This window comes from Coregonus clupeaformis, chromosome 15, assembly GCF_020615455.1.
Source record: "Coregonus clupeaformis isolate EN_2021a chromosome 15, ASM2061545v1, whole genome shotgun sequence".
Taxonomy (NCBI): Eukaryota; Metazoa; Chordata; class Actinopteri; order Salmoniformes; family Salmonidae; genus Coregonus; species Coregonus clupeaformis.
In genome coordinates, this window is record NC_059206.1 from 51,966,519 (window position 1) to 51,990,860 (window position 24,342).

Consider the following 24,342-nt stretch of genomic DNA (forward strand, 5'->3'; position numbering starts at 1 on the left):
AATCGGCTAGACGTCTCAACTCCCGTCAGGCCAGGTGGTCGTTGTTTTTCGGACGATTCAATTTTTCCCTGACTTTCCGACCTGGATCTAAGAACGGCAAGGCGGACGCCTTGTCTCGGATGTTCTCCAAGACGGAGGAGGGTGGGTCCAAGACCGAGACAATTCTCCCCCGGAACTGCGTCGTGGGAGCTGTTAGGTGGAAGATTGAGGAGGAGGTGATGGCGGCTCTTCGGACGCAGCCCGGTCCCGGTAACGGTCCACCCGGTCGGTTGTTTGTGCCTGAGTCGGTTCGTTCCTGCGGTCCTCAAATGGTCCCACGCCAGCAAGATGGCTTGTCACCCTGGCGTGGCTCGGACGATGGCGTTTCTTCGCAGACGTTTTTGGTGGCCTGCCATGGCCGAGGATACTCGGGGTTATGTTGCTGCCTGTCCAGTGTGTGCGCAGAATAAGGGTACCAATCGGCCCAGCTCTGGACTACTTCACCCCCTTCCTATTCCCCGGCGACCATGGTCGCATCTGGCCCTGGACTTTGTCACTGGGTTGCCCGCTTCTGAGGGGAACACGGTCGTTCTGACTATCGTGGACAGATTCAGCAAGTTCGCCCACTTTGTGCCAATTGCCAAGCTTCCCTCTGCCTCGGAGATGTCCGAGATCCTGGTTAGGGAGGTTTTCAGGGTCCACGGGTTGCCCAGTGATATCGTTTCCGACCGTGGCCCTCAGTTTACCTCTGCTGTCTGGAAGTCCTTCTGTTTGGCCATTGGAGCTACAGTCAGTCTCACATCTGGTTTTCACCCCCAATCTAATGGTCAGGCGGAGAGAGCCAACCAGAAGATGGAATCCACGCTACGCTGCCTGGCCTCTTCCAACCCCACCTCCTGGGTCTCTCAGTTGCCTTGGGTTGAGTATGCCCACAATACTCTCCCTACATCTGCCACTGGGATGTCTCCCTTCCAGTGCCTGTATGGCTACCAACCTCCCTTGTTCCCTTCTCAGGAGAAGGAGCTCTCAGTGCCTTCTGTTCAGGCCCATATTCGTCGTTGCCACCGGACCTGGCATCGGGCCAGAAGGGCACTCCTTAGAGTTTCGGACCAGTATCAGCTCCAGGCGAATCGTCGCCGGATCCCCGCTCCCACCTACACCATCGGAGATAGGGTCTGGTTGGCCACACGGGATCTTCCTTTACGGACTGAGTCTAGGAAGTTGTTACCGAAGTTCATTGGTCCGTTTGTGGTGGAGAAGGTGATCAACCCGGTGGCAGTTCGACTCAAACTCCCGAGGACGCTCAGAGTCCATCCCACCTTTCATGTCTCCTGCCTCAAGCCTGTTTTCCTCAGTCCTCTGTTGCTGATGATCGGAGGTGGTCCTGCCTACACGGTGCGACGCATCATGGATTCCAGACGGCGGGGCCGGGGTTTCCAGTATCTCGTGGACTGGGAGGGGTATGGTCCTGAAGAGAGGAGTTGGATTCCGCGGCGACAGATCCTAGATGCTGACCTCATCCGTGACTTCTACCGCCTCCATCCTGGCGCTCCGGGGAGTCCGCCCGGTGGCGTTCGTCGGAGGGGGGTACTGTAACGATCCCGGCAGTCTGAGTCGGGTCCTGTCTGTGGACTAGTTTTTCTGCTCGGGATCTCCAGTTTCCCGAGGGTTCTGGAACGCTCCGGGGAGCTCTCTTGATTTCCGCACCTGCATCCCATCAGCAATCTGCACACCTGGTCCTGATCATCACCCTTCTTAGGCTCTGGCCTAACATCCATTCCCTGCCGGATCGTTAGCCATGAACAGTAGGTTTATCAGAGTATCAGTCTTAGAGCTTCTAGCGTTAGTTTTGTTGTTTTGCACCTTGTTGGTTTGTTGTTCACTTACCTCCGTTTTGTTCCATCTGCAGTCACTCGTCCGGAACCTTCACCCTACCTCTGCCTGATGGTCGGCGGCTGCCGAGCCATCATTGGACCAACAACTGCACCCTCAACAACTCATCCACGCCGCCCGCTCTGTTCCCTGGATTATTCAGCATCACTCGTGAATTTGTAAATAAACACTCACCTTCGTTTCAACTTACCTTGTCCTGGTCTGCTTCTGGGTTCTGGCTTTGTAACTCGTGACACTCATGCACGAGAACAGTAGCACAGTTAGGGGGAGTGAGGAGCTCTACAGCAGACTCCCACAACTCAATCGCTGGTTGAAAAGTATTTTCTGCCCCTCCCAAAATATAATAATTTGCCCTCTTTCTGGGACTCACCCACAAACAGGACCAAGCCTGGCCGGCTGAAGAGTGACGGACTCCATCCTAGCTGGAGGGGTGCTCTCATTTTATCTATCAACATAGACAGGGCTCTAACTACTCTAGTTCCACAATGAGATAGGGTGCAGGCAGCAAGCTGTTAGCCAGTCTGCCAGCTTAGTGGAGTCTGTCCCTAGCAGCTCAGTGTTCCCCATTGAGACCGTGTCTGTGCCTCGATCTAGGTTGGGCAAAACTAAACATGGTGGTGTTCGCCTTAGTAATCTCACTGGAGTAAAGACCTCCTCCATTTCTGTAATTAATTAAATAGATTGTGATAATACCTCACATCTCTAAATGGGACTACTTAATATTAGATCCTTCACTTCCAAGGCAGTCATAGTCAATGAACTAATCACTCATAAACCTGATGTGATTGGCCCGACTGAAACCTGGCTTAAGCCTGATTAATTTGCTGTGCTAAATGAGGCCTCTCCTCCTGGTTACCCTAGTGACCATATCCCCCTAACATCCCGCAAAGGCTATCATAGTACTGAGACAGTACTATCATAGTACTGAGACCGCACTTGTGAAGGTGGTAAATTACCTTTTAATGGCTTCAGAACAAGGTTCTGTGCTCGTGCTCCTAGACCTTAGTTCCGCTTTCAACACCATTGATCACCATATTCTTTTGGAGAGATTGGAAACCCTAATTGGTCTACGTGGACAAGTTCTAGCCTGGATTAGCTCTTATATGTCGGAAAGATATCAGTTTGTCTTTGTGGTTGGTTTGTCCTCAGACAAATCAATGGTACGTTTCAGTGTTCCTCAAGGTTCCATTCTAGGACCACTATTGTTTTTACTATATATGCTACCTCTTAGTGATGTCATTTTGAAACACAATGTCAACGTGTACTGCTATGCAGACAACACACAGCTGTACATTTCGATGAAACATGGTGAAGCCCCAAAATTGGGTTTAGACATAAGGAAGTGAATGGCGGCAATTTTGTTACTTTTAAACTCAGACAAAACAGAGATGCTAATTTTTGGTCCCAAGAAACAAAGAGATCTGTTGTCGGATCTGACCATGAATTTCGATGGTTGTACAGTCGTCTCTGGACCTTGATCTCTCTTTTGACGAACATATCAACAATATTTAAAGAGCAGCTTTTTTCCATCTTCATAACATTGCAAAAATCTGAAACTTTTTGTCCAAAAATGATGTAGAAAAGCTCATCCATGCTTTTGTCACTTCAAGTTTAGACTACTGCAATGCTCTACTCTCCGGCTACCCGGATAAGGCACTAAATAAACTTCAGCTAGTGCTAAACACGGCTGCTAGAATCCTGACTAGAACCAAAAAAGTTGATCATATTACTCCAGCGCTAGCCTGGCTTCCTGTTAATGCTAGGGCTGATTTCAATGTTTTACTGTTAACCTAAAAGCATTACATAGACTTATTCCTACTTATTTATCCGATTTGGTTCTGTCATACATACCTATACGTAATTTCTACTCTTATTTTGTATTTTTATTATGAATTGAATGTAATATCTTATGTTGTCTATAACTGTTCTGTACTTTGTCATGTATTTGTATGTTTTACAGTGAGTTCGGAAAGTATTCAGACCCCTTGACCTTTTCCACATTTTGTTACGTTACAGCCTTATTCTAAAATTGATTAAATTATTTTTTCCCCTCATCAATCTACACACAATACCCCATAATGACAAAGCAAAAACAGGTTTATAAAATATCACATTTACATAAGGTATTCAGACCCTTAACTCAGTACTTTGTTGAAGCAGCAATTACATTCTCAAGGTATAGGTACTACAAGCACATCTGTATTTGGGGAGTTTCTCCCATTCTTCTCTGCAGATCCTCTCAAGCTCTGTCAGGTTGGATGGGGAGCGTCGCTGCACAGCTATTTTCCGTTCTCTCCAGAGATGTTTGATCGGGTTCAAGTCCGGGCTCTGGCTGGGCCACTCAAGGACATTCAGAGACTTGTCCCGAAGCCACTCCTGCATGGATCTCTCTGTACTTTGCTCCGTTCATCTTTCCCTCGATCCTGACTAGTCTCTCAGTCCCTGCCGCTGAAAAACATCCCCACAGCATGATGCTGCTACCACCATGCTTCACCGTAGGGATGGTGCCATGTTTCATCCAGAAGTGATGCTTGGCATTCAGGCCAAAGAGTTCAATCTTGGTTTCATCAGACCAAAGAATCTTGTTTCTCATGGTCTGAGAGTCTTTAGGTGCCTTTAAGCAAACTCCAAGCGGGCTGTCATGTGCCTTTTACTGAGGAGTGGCTTCCATCTGGCCACTCTATCATAAAAGCCTGATTAGTGGAGTGCTGCAGAGATGGTTGTCCTTCTAGAAGGTTCTCCCATCTCCACAGAGGAACTCCAGAGTTCTGTCAGAGTGACCATCGGGTTCTTGGTCCCCTCCTTGACCAAGGCCCTTCTCCCCTGACTGCTCAGTTTGGCCGGGCGGCCAGCTCTAGGACGAGTCTTGGTGGTTCCAAACTTCTTCCATTTAAGAATGATGGAGGCCACTGTGTTCTTGGGGATCTTCAATGCTGCAGACATTTTTTGGTACCCTTTCCCAGATCTGTGCCTCAACATAATCCTGTCTCGGAGCTCTACAGACAATTCCTTCAACCTCATTGCTTGGTTTTTGCTCTGATATGCACTGTCAACTGTGAGACCTTATATAGACAGGTGTGTGCCTTTCCAAATCATGTCCAATCAATTGAATGTTCCACAGGTGGACTCCAATCAAGTTGTAGAAACATCTCAAGGATGATCAATGGAAACAGGATGCACCTGAGCTCAATTTCGAGGCAAAAATGTAAAATAAAATCAGTTTTCACTTTGTGTGTAGATTGATGATAGGATTATTTTAAAAAATATATTTAAAAAATCCATGTACTTTGAAAAGTTAGGCCTACCTTTCCACCCCATACTCCTGGCCATACTCCTGGCTAGTCTTCTTCCATGGCTTAACCCATGGAGAGAAGTTCACAAGTGTTTCCCTGAAAGCTGTCTGGTTTAAACATCTATTGTACAGAAAGTGAATAACTTAATCAGTTGATAGTGACAGAATTAGAGTTTTTCCCAAGCAGTCCATTTTTTGTCTCCTTGGCTATAGAAGGTTGTAGTTCAGCCTCTGAATGTCAAAGAAACGAAACAATGATATCTTCCACCGGAGTCAAGTCTTTCCTAGGTATTTTACAGCTTGTTTGTAGCATAAAGCATCTCGGACCAAAGCGCTGTTATAGATCACTTTATATAATCAGATCCGTTTCATTTTCTTCTAAATCTTAAGCTAACAAGGGATAGGCCTGTGCATTTTGCCATTTTCTTTAATAAAAGGTAGGCCTATGGCAGTGGTTACCAACCGGTCAATCGCACTCGACTGGTCGATCTTCAAGGCATTCCTAGTTGATCACCAAACATTTCTGTAGAAATGCCAACAATAAAGGCTGTGATAAAGGCTTGCGCTCCTTTTTTTATATTCATGTTGCGCTGTTGGCGGTAGGTGCACTTGATTCAGAAGCCCTGCGCACTGGGTAAGCAAAGAGTTCCCATTTTGAACCATTTAATTTGTCTGAAAAGACAAACTCCGCCTACCCAGCAGACCTTGAGATCTATGGCTAAATCGAGTGTGCCTACTGCGCTGGCCAATCGGATAGCTCAAATCACCGTGCATACAGAGCTTCCATGACCCCAGCCACAGTAAAGTTTGATACAAGCCTACATATGATTTAATAACTTTTAAAACCATGACCAAAGAGAGACTGTCAAAGAATACAGCAAAGAGCTACTTTTGACTGAGTTCATGTTACATTTTTTATTCAGCACTGTCAACACTGTTTTTAATCAACACTATTACAAAACATAAAATGGCCTTCTCCCTACTTCCACTCACGCTGCAACTGCAATGAATGAGTAGCCAGCCAAGGGTATCGATAGCCATGATTTGTTATTATTATTAGCAGCTCGTCGTGTCTATTTAAACATCTAGGAACATTTCACTTTCTCTGGTCATAGGAACAACATGAATTTGTGCATGAGGCAGATGCAGTGTGACTTGAGTTTTGACATCAGGTGGAAGACTGTGTCTCCTCTCTCTGGTCAGTCTCACCGGAGGAAAGGAAAGAGAGAGCAGGGACCGTGAGAGGTGGACCCTCTGCTGCTCCCTCCCTCTGCTGAGATTAATACCGTGTTCAAAACAACTGGGAACTTGGAAATCTCAGACTTCTGACTTCAGTGCGTTCAAGACAACTGGGAACTCTGAAAAAAACGAGATCCGACTGGGAAAAATAGTTTTGAATAGTCATCCAACTCGGAATTCCAAGTCGGAAACTGGCATCTTTCTAGACCGAGTTCTAAGTTGTCTTGAAAGCACCATGACCATCAGATGCAGGTACCATCAGTTCAGTAAAATAAAAAAGCTAATTATTTGCAAATTACTCAACTGTGCCCCACAAGTGCTATGCTAACTGACAACTTTGCTCTGTGCTTCTCCAAGCATACACTTCGTAGCCTATAGCCTATAAGCTATGGATCATTTGATTGAGACCACACTAAATAGCCTATAGCCGCACATGATATTGCATGCCTAGCGGAGAATCAGAGATTAGGTGCAGCATCAGGCACACATCGATATATAGCCTAATAAGCAACTAATTCTAAAATAATTAGAAATATTGAAATTTAATCAATTACAAATTACATGACCCTCCCCTGGACTAGATTTAAAAAATGCTAAACCCTCCCCTTGACTGAAATTGAAAAAGCATGACCCTCCCTTATTTTCCTCCGGGTACCCATTCTGTAAATTTCTATCCATCCCTAAATGGTAGGCAAGACAGATTTCAGACACAGCAAGTGACCACTGGGAGTGCCTGTGTGCATGTGTTGCAGAGAAAGAGGGACTGGTGATCGGTGCAGGGGCATTAGGAGGAAGAGCAGGAGGAGAAGGAGGTGAAGGAGGTGTGTGTGTATGAACACTATGCCACTGGTAGGCTTGTTGTGAAAGGACAACACAATGGTCTGCCCAGTCCCACATGTTTCGTCAAAAATATCCCTGGTGTGGGGACTCAACTCAATGGCAAATCATTTAGCTTGTGCTGGTTTTGTGTCCTATTGTAGTCTATATAGACCGATTGCGGGGTGTTTTGTATTTCTTGTTGAGTTTGATATAGTGGTGTTGAGGAAATCTGATGGGTCTGATGATTTAACTGTCTCTAACATACACATTCACACACACACACAACACGCACGCACACACACACAACAACACTTCTTAAACCGCTAGTGCACTTCATTGTGAAATTCAATTGTGCCTAGGTATTTCAGAGGAAAACAGAGTCAGAGTTTAGAGTCAGGAGGCGTTTATTGCTCTCAGTGGTTTCTGTAAAACGTGCTGTAAAAACAAGGCACCAGATTTGCATTCAAACGAATGTTGTGTTCTTTTACTGTATGTCTATGTGTTAAAGGACCAGAAATAAAACATTCACAGATTATCAGATTCATGTTCGAGTTAAAGATAGTTTACCTAACCAGATATGCAGAATCATTAAGGCAACAGAGGGATGGAGGGAGGGAGATGGGTGGAGATGGGGGGGCTGCCTCTCTGCTTCTCACTGGACCTCTTCCCCCTTTACCACCTCTATCCTCTATCCTCTCTTCATTCTTCACCCTTTCTCCACCCCTCCCCCACTTCTCTCATTCAGCCTCTCTGTCCCCCTCTATTTTCCTTCAGGCCTCCCCTCCTGGCCTCACCCTGAGTCCCAGCAGTGTTGGGGAGAGGGGGGCCAGGGGTACTGAGGGGGGATGACAATGAGGAGAATGGAAGCTTGCAGTAAGGGGGCCTGGTGAATAGGGCCATTCAGTGTGCCCAGCCAAACAGAAAAGCATCTCCCCTCTCACTTCAAACCCCGAGTTTCACTCTGTACAACTAGCTCTTTATTCTCTGTAATTACTCTCCAACACACAGCCATGCACGCGCAAACTCACACACACACACACACACACACACACTGAAGGCATAGTGACACACACGCACACACACAGACATAAAGAAGTGCAAGTATGGCGAGACACAAATACAAACACAATGTAGCCTAGTAGTATTATCTGTATCATACAATATACAGTATACTGAAGTAAAAATATAACTAATCTTCCTACATGTAGTTTAATACCTTGTGTTTATGACATAGTCATAGACTACACAGTATCATCCACATTATGAGTGTTGGAGCCATCCAATAAAACTCTACATGCTAGCTATATATGTACATGCAATATATATTTAGGTAAAAATATGACTATATCTATCCACATTTAGTTGAATTACACCCATCCAGTGTTTATTCTATAGTGCTAGACTACACAGTACACAGTAAGTATCATCCACATTATTCATGAGTGTTGTTGCGGTCCATTTAAACTCTACTGAGCTCGTTAACCTACATTAAGACCATGCTTATAGGCTGTCATGTCTAGGGCTGTTGTGTTGGGATGGGGGCTAGCTGCTCATTGTGTATTAAATACATAGAAAGAATCATTGTTTCACTGTATTATACATGCATCATTATTGGTGTGGTTGGCTGCATATGTCATGCAACGCGGGAGAGGGGAGTGTATATTTTGGTTTAATATATCAACAAACAGTAAATACAAGGGTGCAGAAAAATGTAATACTTTTATGATTTTTGAACAACTTTGACACAACAAATAAATATATCCATATAGGATGGATCATTGCATCTATTTAAATGCTGCCATTCAGTCTTAGGCTACCTAATCCTGGCACCCAGCACCAAGTCTTGGAACACAGTTTGACACGTGAGACTAGCTCATGAAGAAACTCCAAACTATGTTAATGTTGTGTTGTTGCCGAGCTGAGTGTGCTTGGGATCAGCAGACCTCCCCGTCACATCCAGGGTGTCCAGCTGGGCCGGGTCAGGAGACAGAGACCCCCACAGACCCCAGAACATGTGTAGGGAAAGGGGGGTTTGACCCTGCCCTGGGAGGGAGCTCCAGAGCTCCATACCATCAGGCTCTCTCCAACCCCCTCCAGCCCATCCAGGGGCGGACTGGGACAAGAATTTGGCCCTAGCATTTCATCCACACCAGCCCACATCATTGCGCACACCGCCAACCCACCCTCACCTCCCCGGCGGGCCACCAGCCATACACACACAACTCATCCACACACATACACCCTCCACCCTGACCCTACACACCCTACTTAGACACAGGCAGTTGTGCTGACACATAACATTGGCAGTACAGTACATAGTTTCTCAACCATTTCTGTACCAGTGACTGGCGAGACATGGTCCTCCTCTTTTTTAACCAGCTCATGTTTAAAACACCACTGGAGTTACAACTCACCACTATAACTGTGCCTCTGCTCTAGCTTTTTGGTTTGCCTTCCTGTTGTGCTGTCTGTCTGTCTGTCTCAGCATCTTCTGTGCTGTCACTCTGTGCTTCTTCTTCTTCTCTGTCTGTCTGTCTGCTTAAGCCTTATACATTTAAACGCCAAGCTAACGACTTAGGCTAGATTGCAAATTAGTTCCTGCCATATGTGTTCGCTTGAATCAACACATACCCTAAATGTTAATTACTATTGCATGGCTCCAGACTAACATTTTCCCCTGGTGTCACTGGTGCCACTAACTGTTACAGTTGGTGGCACCAGCCCATGATTTTGTCAGACCCAAATCATGAATAATCCTATTTTACAGTCATTCATAGTGCTTTATTAATACATACTGTATAATAAATAGACTACTGAGGTATTCAAGAAATACATTGTTTCATCTAACACGTCCAAGCAGGAATGCATGATTCAAGATATTTTGATGTGCAAACTAATCCAGTGATTGTCATTAATTTTGGGTTGACCATTACACTATAGTTGCTATATTTTACTGTCACAATAGGACTCCAGAATTTCCTGATATATATTTTTTAAATAGAGAGGAATTGCATCTTTATGTGCACTAACTAATACCATAGGCTAATACTAGATAGCAACTTCCAATATAATACCCACTGCTAGTAGCCATGTATTCATCAACAGTACATTTTATGTCCTAAAAAAACGTTGCATTTGTAGGTTACTACCCATGAGACCTATAGGCCCTATGCCAGGGTTCTTCAATTCCGGTCCTGGAGGGCCGAAACACTTCTGTTTTTTATTTCTACCTGGTAGTTAATTGCACTCACCTGGTGACCCAGGTCTGAATGAACCCCTGATTAGAAGGAGAGGATGAAAAACAGAGGTGTTTCGGCCCTCCAGGACCGGAATTGAAGAACCCTGCGGCCTATGCCCTCGCAATGGCCAGTGTGCATTTTTCGAGCACACACTTAACCCTAACCCATATCTCAAAGCCAAATCAAATATCTTAGTTGTAAAATAGTTACTATTGAGTTCAATATTGAGTTGAGAAATAAAAATGATACCTACAGAAAGCTGAGACCCTCCTCTCTTCAACAGGGACAAGGGGACAAAGCTTTCAAAGCTGTGTTTTTCGCACAATTGCATTTTGAAAAGAAGAGGAGAGTGGCTCGCTCATCACAGCAGTAGGCCCCAGTGAGAGCACAGGCACAGTGGCAGGGCAGGGCAGACACTTTTCATTACTGGAATCATGAGGATAATGCACTTTACTGTTTGACCAAATCAAAATAGGACGTTTTGAATGAGGTGACAATGTAGAATGTGCTCGTTCTACGTTTACAGGCACCCTTTCATTTTTTACAATTAAACATCTTGGTTGTCTAACTGATGACAGAGCCTCCTCCAACCTCCAGCCCCGCAGCCTGCTGCGGTATCCCCTTCATGGGCTCCTTAAGGGAGGAGGCCCGGAGGGGGTTGGGTTGGGGGATAGGGGTATAGAGGGAGGGATAGAGGGAGGGAGGAGGGGAGTGGTGTCTGATGTCATGGCCCTGCTTCAGCCTGTTGCATGGATGCGGCCCAGACCAGACGCTCTGTTCTGTGCACGGAGACCCACACACTCATAAGCGTGCGCGGGCACGTACACACACACATGCAAACACCCCTCCCCCAAGCCCAAAAGGGGCTGTGTAGGAATGAGCCAAACAGTGGCAGAGACAGGAGACGCAACACAAAGGGCGGGACAAAAGATGCAGCAGGCAGCAGGAGAGTACCGCGATGTGACATGGGGGGAGATGGGGGAGAGAGGGGGAGAGGGCCAGCGGGTCAGGGGGAAAGTGAGATGCTCCATATGGGCGCTCCCTTCGCCTTCCTCGCCCTCTCTGTGCAAACAGGCAGATGTCACATGGGCCGGCCCCGCCCTGTGGGCCAGCGGGTCACGACACACACAGAGGCATGGTGGGGTAAATAACAGAGCAGGAGGAAACAGGAGAGAGAGGCTGGGGCCCAGCCCAGCTGCCTGCCTGCCAGAACAGCAACACCACAATATAACAACCACAACACATATAAATGCTCATTTAAATACACACACTCACGCTCATACAGTGGCATGTGAAAGTATTCACCCCCCTTGGCATTTTTCCTATTTTGTTGCCTTACAATCTGGAATTAGAATGGATTTTTGGGGGGTTTGTATCATTTTATTTACACAACATGCCTACCACTTTGAAGATGCAAAATATATTTTCTTGTGAAACAAACAAGAAATAAGACAAAAAAACTGAAAACTTGAGCGTGCATAACTATTCACCCCACCAAAGTCAATACTTTGTAGAGCCACCTTTTGCAGCAATTACAGCTGTAAGTCTCTTGGGGTATGTCTCTATAAGTTTGGCACATCTAGCCACTGGGATTTTTGCCCATTCTTCAAGGCAAAACTGCTCCAGCTCATTCAAGTTGGATGGGTTCCGCTGGTGTACAGCAATCTTTAAGTCATACCACAGATTCTCAATTGGATTGAGGTATGGGCTTTGACTAGGCCATTCCAAGACATTTAAATGTTTCCCCTTAAACCACTTGAGTGTTGCTTTAGCAGTATGCTTAGGTTCATTGTCCTGCTGGAAGGTGAACCTCGGTCCCAGTCTCAAATCTCTGGAAGACTGAAAGAGGTTTCCCTCAAGAATTTCCCTGTATTTAGCACCATCCATCAATCCTTCAATTCTGACCAGTTTCCCAGTCCCCCACAGCATGATGCTGCCACCACCATGCTTCACTGTGAGGATGGTGTTCTCGGGGTGATGAGAGGTGTTGGGTTTCCGCCAGACATAGCGTTTTCCTTGATGGCCAAAAAGCTCAATTTTAGCCTCATCTGACCAGAGTACCTTCTTCCATATGTTTGGGGAGTCTCCCACATGCCATTTGGCGAACACCAAACGTGTTTGCTTATTTTTTTCTTTAAGCAATGGCTTTTTTCTTGCCACTCTTCCGTAAAGCCCAGCTCTGTGGAGTGTACGGCTTAAAGTGGTCCTATGGACAGATACTCCAATCTCCGCTGTGGAGCTTTGCAGCTCCTTCAGAGTTATCTTTGGTCTCTTTGTTGCCTCTCTGATTAATGCCCTCCTTGCCTGGTCCATGATTTTTGGTGGGCGGCCCTCTCTTGGCAGGTTTGTTGTGGTGCCATATTCTTTCAATTTTTTTATAATGGATTTAATGGTGTTCCGTGGGATGTTCAAAGTTTCTGATATTTTTCTATAACCCAACCCTGATCTGTACTTCTCCACAACTTTGTCCCTGACCTGTTTGGAGAGCTCCTTGGTCTTCATGGTGCCACTTGCTTGGTGGTGCCCCTTGCTTAGTGGTGTTGCAGACTCTGGTGCCTTTCAGAACAGGTGTATATATACTTTGATAATGTGACAGATGACGTGACACTTAGATTGCACACAGGTAGACTTTTTTAAACTAATTATATGACTTCTGAAGGTAATTGGTTGCACCAGATCTTATTTAGGGGCTTCATAGCAAAGGGGGTGAATACATATGCACGCACCACTTTTCCGTTATTTATTTTTTTCATTTCACTTCACCAATTTTGACTATTTTGTGTATGTCCATTACATGAAATCCAAATAAAGATCCATTTAAATTACAGGTTGTAATGCAACAAAATAGGAAAAACGCCAAGGGGGATGAATACTTTTGCAAGGCACTGTACATACAGGAAAACACATACACACACACACACACACACATACTCATACACACAGGCTGGCACGCATACACATATAATCACACATATATGCTCATACAAACAGACATACTGATAGACACACACACAACCGTATACATGCACACAAACAAACGTGTGCATGCAATACACACACACAGAATAAGCACAACCACTTTCATCCTCAAATGCATCCACTAACATTCCCTGATGTCACTAGAGCATGACCCCGCTTTGATCTTTTCTGTCAAATGCTGATCATTATTTAACTTCCTTCTCCCTATATCTCTCCCTCAACTTGTCAACTACAGTGCCTTGCAAAAGTATTCATCCCCCTTAGCATTTTTCCTATTTTGTTGCATTACAACCTGTAATTTAAATTGATTTTTATTTGGATTTCATGTAATGGACATACACAAAATAGTCAAAATTGGTGAAGTGAAATGAAAAGAATTCTAAAAAATCTATAACGGAAAATTGGTGCGTGCATATGTATTCACCCCCTTTGCTATGAAGCCCCTAAATAAGATCTGGTGCAACCAATTACCTTCAGAAGTCACATAATTAGTTAAATAAAGTCCACCTGTGTGCAATCTAAGTATCACATCATCTGTCACATGATCTCAGTATATATACACCTGTTCTGAAAGGCCCCAGAGTCTGCAACACCACTAAGCAAGGGGCGCCACCAAGCAAGCGGCACCATGAAGACCAAGGAGCTCTCCAAACAGGTCAGGGACAAAGTTGTGGAGAAGTACAGATCAGGGTTGGGTTATAATAAAATATCAGAAACTTTGAACATCCCACGGAGCACCATTAAATCCATTATTTAAAAAATGGAACGAATATGGTACCACAACAAACCTGCCAAGAGAGGGCTGCCCACCAAAACTCATGGACCAGGCAAGGAGGGCATTAATCAGAGAGGCAACAAAGAGACCAAAGATAACCCTGAAGGAGCTGCAAAGCTCCACAGCGGAGATTGGAGTATCTGTCCATAGGACCACTTTGAGCCGTACACTCCACAGAGCTGGGCTTTACGGAAGAGTTGCAAGAAAAAATCCATTGCTTAAAGAATAAAATGTGGTGTTCGCCAAAAGGCATGTGGGAGACTCCCCAAACATATGGAAGAAGGTACTCTGGTCAAATTAGACTAAAATTGAGCTTTTTGACCAACAAGGAAAACGCTATGTCTGGCGCAAACCCAACACCTCTCATCACCCCGAGAACACCATCCCCACAGTGAAGCATGGTGGTGGCAGCATCATGCTGTGGGGATGTTTTTCATTGGCAGAGACTGGGAAACTGGTCAGAATTGAAGGAATGATGGATGGCGCTAGATACAGAGAAATTCTTGAGGGAAACCTCTTTCAGTCTTCCAGAGATTTGAGACAGATACAAACCCCCCCAAAATCCATTTTAATTCCAGGTTGTAAGGCAACAAAATAGGAAAGATGCCAAGTGGGGTGAATACTTTCGCAAGCCACTTTATGTGACTAAATAATGCTGGGCACAATAACAGAATGTAAACTAAATGTAGAGCTCCCTCAGCCATATGGCATGTTGAAGAAGGGGGTAGTGTGTGTGTGTGTGTGTGTGCGTGCATGCGCGCACACACAAAGGCTTGAGACAGGTGTCACTTAGTAGGCTTGAGTAGGGTTACTTTACACACTGCAGTGACAGCTCTCCCCTTAACACCAGAGTATAAAATGGATTTGAATGAGAAAGGGGAGGGCAGGGGGAGAGGCACGGGGAGGGACATGGGGCGGAGGCATGGGGGAGGGAGGGGGACTCCCCTTGTGTAACAGGTCTGCTGCTCGGAGCCTCCAGCATGTTATGGAGATGGAGGAGAAGAAGGGTCACCCCTCTGTTCTTTTCTCTCTCTCTCTCTCTCTCTCTCTCTCTCTATCCCTTTGCTGCAACTCTGCTCTCCTCCTCCTCTCCCATCCCTTCCCTTCCCTTGCCTGGGCCGTCCCTCTGCTCATTAGCATAGCAGCTGCAGAGTGCAGGGGGGGAGGGGTCACTGGGGGGGGAGTTTAGCAGGGGCTCCAGTCAATGGCACGACGTCTGGGTCTTGAATAGAGCTGAACCAAAACCCAGCAGCCCAGACAAAAGAGGAGGGGAGAGAAGAATGAATGAGTGAATGGGGCGGCTTGTCACTATGCTATGGAAAAGCACAGAATGGAGTGATAGAATGAAAGTAAAAGTCCAAAAAGGAGCAGAGGGCAAGGAAAGAACCGGCCTGGCCACCTCTCTCTCTCTTCCTCCATCTTTATTTTTCTCTCTTTCTTAGAAAGTGAGCAGAGCAGGCTTTGTGGTAGTAGAATGTTTAGCGACAGACATGTTTTTGTTTTATTCTGGGAGAAAAGTGTTGAGGTCAGCGCATTTTTAATAACAAGCTGATAAACCCTCCTGTCAATCCATGTGCAGGTGTGGGGATTTTACTTAAAGATGACTTTACAGTATGTATCCAATAACATAATGAATGCAATAGGATCCCTTTGCAACTTGTAGAACAGAATTAGCTTAACTCAATCCACAGGTTTGTATTCGGATTACTCTTTAGCTGTTTCTGCACAATCCTCAAGACAATGGTGGAATTTGCATGCATAAACTGCACATATGATTATATTGACTGTTGTCAACACAAAACCCACAAATGATTATCAACAGTTGGTGGTTCGTTGACCATAATCATGCTTGTCTTGTGTGGCTATGGTAATTTGCAACAGTAGTTGTAATAGATGCATAATTTAATATGGTACCACATCCTAATATGGTACTATATCCTAATATGGTTTCTCTCTATAGGTCGCAGAGCCATCATCAGCCTCTAAAACTTGGAAACACCACATACCCAATGTGATACAGGGTTTCGTATGTTGTCTACCAGCCTACCTTCTTAAACTAACTTAATATCTCTGCCTGCCCACTTCCAATAGTGTAATGAAAACAGTTTTGGGGTCAATTCAAATTGAAGTCAGTCAATTATATTCAGGAAGTGATTTGAATTTAAAATCCATAAATTGAATAACTTTTTACATAAATAGCTTCTCCTTTCCATCTTATAGAAGTTATACAAAATATATGCATTTTTTCCAACTATTGAATTGGAATTTCAGTTTACTTCCTAAATTCCCAATCTGGCCCTCATACCATCATGGCCACCTAATCATCCCCAGCTTCCAATTGGCTCATTCATCCCCCCTCCTCTCACCTGTAACTATTCCCCATGTTGTTGTTGTAAATGAGAATGTGTTCTCAGTCAACCTCCCGAATTGGTAAAATAAACTGACTGCCTTCAATTTGAATTGACCCCAACCCTGCATAAAAACAAGTAGGCCTATTTGCTGTGTGTTCGGAAGTAGATGCCTAAGGAACAGTTCTTAGAGAGCACAAGATCACAACAAAAGTGGATGTGAGGGATATGCATGCATGGGTTTGGCTGTAGATAATGCATTCCTCTGGAGGAGCTGGCTGTATGAACAACTTAGTTCAGTTCCCAATGTTCATTCACCTCTGCTGAAGTATGAGAGATCCGGACAACAGTGCTGCTAACACATTCACCACCCACCCAGAGCAAACACAAAACATGCATTGAGCAAATGAAACCCCTGGCTGCATGAGATCTCTGGCAGATAGGTTTGAGTGTGTGTACTTTCACACCCAGCTTCTTTCAGGCAAGATGAACACACACCCCACTGAAACACACACACAAAGTCCTCTTCTCTCTTTCCCTCGCTTCAGTCTCAGCTCTCCCACTCGCTATCTCTCTATCTTTTTCTCACTCTCTTTCTTTTCATTGGGTGGACTAGGCTAAAATCATTTCCAAATTCCTGCTCTGATGTGTGACAGGCAGGGCAGGCACATGAAGAATCTATTAGCGGGCCTCTCTGCTCTGCTGCGCTGTGTAGCTGGTTTGCTCTGCTCTGGGACAGCGGCCAACTCAGCCGGCAGACAATAGAAATCCAACTCAACAAAAACATCCTGCAGAAGTGAGAGAGAGCGAAGGAGACAAATAAAAGGAGGGGGAGAGAGAGCAACACAGAGAGAGAGTAGAAGAGAGAGAGGGAGAAGGGGGAGCAAGCAGGAGAGAAAGAGCAAGAGGGAGGGAGAGACAGAGGGGAAGGCAGAGGGGGGAGGAGGCAGAATAGAAGGACAAGCAGCCACTATGTGGTCTCAAGCCAACAGCAGGGGTGAGTTTGGTCCTTTAACACAAAGCATTAGTAGACTGGGTTTATTTCACATGTATCAAGAGTTACACACCATGCACTTAGACAGAGTACCAGATGACTCAACAGCAATAGGCAGATATGAGTCTATAGGCATCAGACCAAGTCTAAGAGCAACCGTTGCTTATTACATCTCTATAATTATGCACTGTAATAGTATAAAATCCAAGGAAACTTGTAAGTATTTATTTACTGAGGACATGCATGGTATGCATGACTATGTTGTTACCCTCTAATGTTGTATGAGCATAGCAGATGACATTTTCTGAGACTTCAGAAATTGTATGCATTTCAACTTTGTATAAACAAGCACCTTAGTAAGCCCATAAACAGATGTATGTATGTATATGCAAAGTATGGGTTATGGAGTAAAGCTACAGAGAAAAGAAGACACAGGGAGGGAGGGAGAGAGAGAGAGAGAGAGAGAGAGAGAGAGAGAGAGAGAGAGAGAGAGAGAGAGAGAGAGAGAGAGAGAGAGAGAGAGAGAGAGAGAGAGAGAGAGAGAGAGAGAGAGAGAGAGAGAGAGAGAGAGAGAGAGAGAGAGAGAGAGAGAGAGAGAGAGAGAGAGAGAGTGCACGGGGGTTAACAGAAAGCAGAAGATGGATGGCGTTGCAGAGCCACTGAGCTGAGCTAGGGACCTGCCCCAGTCTACACACACACAGAGGGTAACATAAAACCTGCACAAACACTGGGGAGGGGACCCTGCCTTCTTTTAAACCAGAACTACCCACAATCCTGTGCATAGCTCTTTTATCCAGAATGTGAAAAGAAGGAGGCCGACTGAATGACAAAAGGAGAGTATAGGGATCCGGGCTAGGCTGGGTCTGAGAGGGAGAGGGGGGAGAGAGAGGTGGTCTGTGCCCCTCGCCATTCTTCTCTATGGGAAACGGGGTGGGATGGACCGCCTGGGCTGGGGGTGGGGTAGGGAAAAAGAAACATATGCATAGACACAACAGAGAGTTTAATTATTTCTTTACTGGCTTGTACACAAACGTACAAAAATATTACAGCACTCATTTCCTCACCACACATCATCATGATCACAGTGTTACAAACGTTCAAAACCAAAATACACACACAAAAAATCATGCCCAAAATCAAACACGATGGAGCAACTGCATCACTCAAGAAACTCACAACATTTGTTTTTGTGTCGCTCGAAAAAAAGCTAAACAAAAACAGAACTTGGTCCCCCCAAAATATACGTCAGCACTTTATCTCATTCATTTACACCTATCCAGTCGTCCACTCTCGGGCCATAAATGTTATGACAATGTTGAGTAGAACAACTATACACCGTGCAATTTTTTTATGTAACAATGATCTTACCATCAAATGTATTTTTCCACTTTCATAACAGGAGGAGGAGGACAGCACTTCAAAAAAGAAAGTGCTCCAAGATATTTTCAGCGTTTATATATATATATATATATATATATATATATATATATATATATATATATGATCACAGAGATACAAACAATCTTTGCAAAAACAATGTTTCACAAAGTTAACACACAAAAGACATTACAACCTGGAGCCTTTTTTATACAATAGTATTTTGTTGTGTTCCTTTTTTTCTATTCAGAAAAAAAATAAAATGTTGACTTGATAAAAAGCCAAATCAACAACAGTCATCAGTGCAATATTTAAAAAATATATATAAAAAAGATCAAGTTTAAGACCAGCGATGCATATTTTTTGTTCTGCTAATACCAATCTATTCCTTGATGTTTCTTTCTAGCGCTTTAGTTTGTTTTTCCAGGTATATGGAAGGACAGTCCTTAACCCCAGGTGTCCCTCTTCACATGGTAGGCAGGGCAGACCAAGGTCGCAACACAATGCCACACACAGGAGGAGAGGAACAGGCCTCACACACACAGGCCTGGGCAGGGGAACAGCTCAGCTCGCTCAGGACACAACAGTCAGATGCATGCAACACACACACAGACTCACACACATGCACACGTACACAGCATACATACATGCGCGCATGTGCACTCTCACTTACACACAGGGCTTCTCAATAAATGACTGTGATGCTATCAGGTTTTTATATCTTTCACACACTGTTGGCCATTGAGTAAAATAAAAAATAAACACAAATTAAAAAGTAACATACAAGCAGCATAGAAACAAATACTAGGGTGACATGACTTTCAAAATGCAGCAGGCAGTTTTTTAAACCAATTGTTGTTGATATCCTGCAATAGTCATTTTGATTAATAATAGATTTATACTCCTGCTCAGTAGTAACTATTTTTAAGCCTCAGCTCCTGCAGTTACCCGGACAAGCACAGGGGGGCATAAAGGCTCTGCATTTTGTGCAATAAAACTCCCTGTATTTATAAGTCATGCAATAAAATTCCATTTTTGTGACTAAATAGAAACTTCAAACAGAATGACCATATAATCCGTTCGACTGATGAAAAAAAAAAACATTTGCAATGTGTGTTTGCAACCATACCTTTACAGAAAGGGAAAACCCCTTTGCTTGTCAGATTAAAGTTTGGTTGTACTGTGGGAAATACATTGTCCAGGGTGAAGATGAGAAAGAAACTGTAAATAAGACATTATTGCTTTGCAGAACAAATACCATAGTTGTCCCCTAGCCTAAATCTGTGGATTGAATAACATTACCTTGGGGCCTACTGCCAAAGTATCTGTTACTTGAATGTCTGTGTGAGTATGCTCATTATTTTGGCCTAGACCGGGTTGGGGATAGGCTACAGGAATCTTTGTGTGACTCCCTATATTGGAGTGTTGTGGAGTGAGCAAGAGTCCAATGATTTTGAATACTTTACAGTCGAGGTAGCTGGTAAAGAAAATCAAACATGAAGTTCATAAGGGACAAAGAATAGTCTCTCTAGTGCAGAGAAATTTAGCCTTATTGCGACATGATGGGATCTCCACACGGGACAGTTTATACTACGATACGAGAGTCTGAAGCAGCTTTATAAGTCACCCTAAATATTTTAAAACGTGATAGATTTAATTTGAGAGAGAAAAGAACCACAACATATTCAAAATGCATCTTCTCAATGTACCTTCATAAATAGAACCCAGCCTGTATTCACAGTGATGACCAGGGTGTTGTTCGTTAAAATACTGAAAGGAGATAAAGTGAATTCCAAATGCGACTTTCCTGACGTTTTGATACAAAGCGAAAGCAGCGGTTTAGTAGTACATTAACCATTGACACTGGTCGCACTGGCCTGAAAATACGTTGATGACAGCCAAGCAGCCTGTTTGATGAAGGCAGAGCGCATTTAGCTACTTTTTTTTTATATATATAAAGAAACAAAGTAAAGCTATTGTGTACAGTACTTAACAACATTAGGTACATTGTTGTTCCAATGAATACACATCTGGAAAAGCGAATTGGATATGTCATAATGCCGCACTTTGAAATAGATCAAATCCTTTAATTTAGAAAAGAAATATAAAAGCCAAATAGATGATGGCATTCATTCCCCGTGCTCACCTCTTCTTCCCTTTCATATAGGCTAAATCAGCATGCAGCCACAGCATCAAGTGCCATCTTATAGTATATCAAATCAATTAAAAGGGTCCTACAAGTGAACAGCGTAACTACAGGTCGACACCTCAAAAGAAGCGTTTCAATGAAACAGCGGCAAGAAAGATGGAAGGTCTATCGCCGCGTAAAACTAGGCTGCTATCTGGCCTCGGGACCCAAACACCGGCTTAGTTATTTTATATGTCCCAATCTATTATACACATTCAAGAAAAAAGCTTTAGTACCAACCCACCAAAATGGCGTTAATTTTTTTCAAGATTCATGCTGAAGCAGATACAAGAACCATGTGGTGTTTGACTCACGAGTCAGAGAGACCCTGTTTGGTTTTGATTAAAGGTAAGTTACTGTGTGTTTTTAGGCTATAATTTGGCACAACTATGTACAGATCGAAACGCAAGTTTACAAAAGCCTGGCTTTCCGTATGTTTACCTGACAGCAGTGTAGCAGATCACCGTGCGCCAGAAGAGTACTTTGCCTTAGTGATGAGGTATAGGACTATGTCTTGGTGTCCTCCAAAAGCGGCAATGTGTAAGGCACTCCACCCTTCCCTGTTCGCCAATCGAATATCGGCTCCGAATTTCACCAGCAGTTTTACAAGTTCGAGATTCCCGTCTATGACTGACTGATGCAACGCCGTCTGTCCTTCGGGCCCGAAGGAGTTGACATTGAATTCGCAGTTTGTCATGTTCTGGAGCAACGAGTGAAGTTCCTTTGTGTTTCCTTGCTTCACCGCCTCTTGGAATACTCTCTGAGGCGCAGAGCAAGTTGATACATCCCCTTGACTCATGGTGAAACCGGGATAGGTATAGCTCCTGTGTCGTTCTATGTGATAATCACTGTATGAGTCTCTGGCGTGGGAATAGTGCCCAAATACTGGATTACTACCAGTTATAAGGCACTTTAAAAAATCGTATGCTATAGATAAGATAATACGACCACTAGATATCCCAAAAAGGACATATACAAAATAACATACTTGGTGTGCAAAAGGTTGTCAATGGTTGCGAAATCCAAAATCCCGTCGCAAGGTGTAGCCTAGTCTCCCCCTCTTGTCTTCGTTTCTGTCCGTTGTAATAGCAGCACCAGGTAGTATAGGCTATCTTGCAGAGATGGAGCAGAGAGACAGTTGAAATCTTTATTCTGTTGGGATAGTGGAAGAACGGCCACAGTATCCGTATCTTCAAACGCGATGAATTTACCCTGCAGGATCCTGGAGTCCCGGCAGTTCGTCTGGCAAGGGTGGCTGTGTGAGACAGGTACGATCCATATAAGTGCACTGAACAAGGCTATACTCCCCAACGGTTACATTCCAACTTCCACATCAAAAACACTTTTTATGCATACTTTACACATAAGGTTCAGATACAAATTCCAAGAATTTATGTTGTAGATTAAATAGAATACATTTTGGTACTTGCCTGTGTGAATTGGACGGATCCTGGCGACGACGTAGTATGAAAATCCACTGCGTGCCCGTGTTGCGTGTACTTCGTGAGGTCCCAGTGAGTCTCTGCTCTACAGTGCGCAGGAGGGGGATATTTTACGCGTCCTTTATTTGCATAACAATGGTACTCAATAGAATCAACTCTTGTGAAATGGGCGGCACCCGAGGGAGGTAATAGGCTACTGGGTCCGTTTGGGGAGGGTCTAGAAGCGTGAAACCGTAGAGTAAGGCGTGGTCTCTTGGAACCAAATGTCCCGTAGAAATAAAACCAAGCTGAATCTATAAAATTGTCTTTTTTTTTACTCATTCACGAGGGGGACGTGACTCAAATGGGGAGTATGGTGTTGACGATGTCATAAACGACATCGTGAAAAAATGCAGAGAAAAGCAATATAATGCTGTAGTTGTTGAGCAGCAGATCCAAGGGATTACCCCGAGTAAGCTATTGCGCATGGAGTCATAATGTATGTTCCAAAAACTTTATTCGAATCTGAAGTATTATTTCAATGCACGAATAGTTTAACCACAGACGAGCAGATTAAAAAAGTCAAAAGGAAAGGAGTAATACTGTACTGTAAAGGACCTGTTATGCATCCTCTTTGATGTCTTGTCATTGTGTTAATTCGGGCTCAGGTTTTAAAAGTTACAATCTAGCAAAGCTGAGGTGTAGTTTGCTACTGTGTCAAAACTATGCCTTACTTTCTCTGAAACACTGAAAAACCTGCGAAAGTAGTAAGGGATTGTCACGAATAGTTTATACAATAAAATATTGTGCCAATAGATCTGTTCATGGAATATTGTACACATAAAATAGATATGATTTGCTTCCAATAGTCACGACTATAAAATACTAAAAACTAAAACTTTGTTAGTTTTTATCTCAAACAATCAGATAATGTATACTGTAGGCCTACCTTATCTGATATGAAAGAGGGTGACAAAAAAACCTGCATATGCCTACTTTAGGACATACACATATGGCCTTATTTACTGGCAATAACAATGTTCAAATTGGACAGAGAAAAACAAATGGCCTCTTAAACTTCTATAAAACAAATGAGACCGGAGCACAAGTCTAGTCTGTAACCTCCCTCCATAAAATAAAGCCAAGAGTTACCTCTATGGCTGGTACGGGCCGTCTAAATATAAACGCGGATATTCCAGTTGTTTTAGAAGCAATGGAACTTAACAAATAACAAAAGCCTGTGTGACTTCCTTTTGCAAGTGAAGGTGACATTGTGCGTAGAATGACATGCAATTCCACAGCAGCAGCATAGCTACCGTGGGAACCGGACGGCTGCCATTCTGTGCGTTGTTCTCGCGCCTTGCTCTTCTCACACAACTCTGGCGTGGAAACCACACCCGTATAGTTTCACAAGCATGGGAGTCCTACACATATAGACCAATCTGTGATACCCTAACCACCCTGTCTTTTCAAAGTTGAGCAGTTTCAGTTTGTCCACAGGTTCCCACACACTCAACTGTACATTTGGTGCAAGTACCCAATGTGATGACTCATTCTGTTGTGTTGAGTAAACGGGGCCTATATTTGATACACAGGTGTAGTTTCTCACTACCATACTCACTCAAGGAAAATGCCCATAGCCTACAAACAATAAACAACTCATAACTTTATTGGCAATGTTAGTAAATATATTATGTTCTCAGTGGTGACCCATCATTCAGTGCAGGTGGGGCAGAGCGTTATATCTACCATAGCTTTGATTGGACTGATCACATCAACATCATACTTTCAAAATCTTA

General features: G+C 44.0%; 1 protein-coding gene across 1 annotated transcript; it reads right to left on the reverse strand.

The window, feature by feature from the left end:
* Window positions 1–19,901: 19,901 nt before the first annotated feature.
* On the reverse strand, window positions 19,902–22,377 carry nrarpa (NOTCH regulated ankyrin repeat protein a). Its single transcript, XM_041899019.1, has one exon. It carries the CDS (start codon window positions 21,919–21,921, stop codon window positions 21,583–21,585), a length of 339 nt encoding a protein of 112 aa, XP_041754953.1. The 5' UTR covers window positions 21,922–22,377; the 3' UTR covers window positions 19,902–21,582.
* Window positions 22,378–24,342: the final 1,965 nt, after the last annotated feature.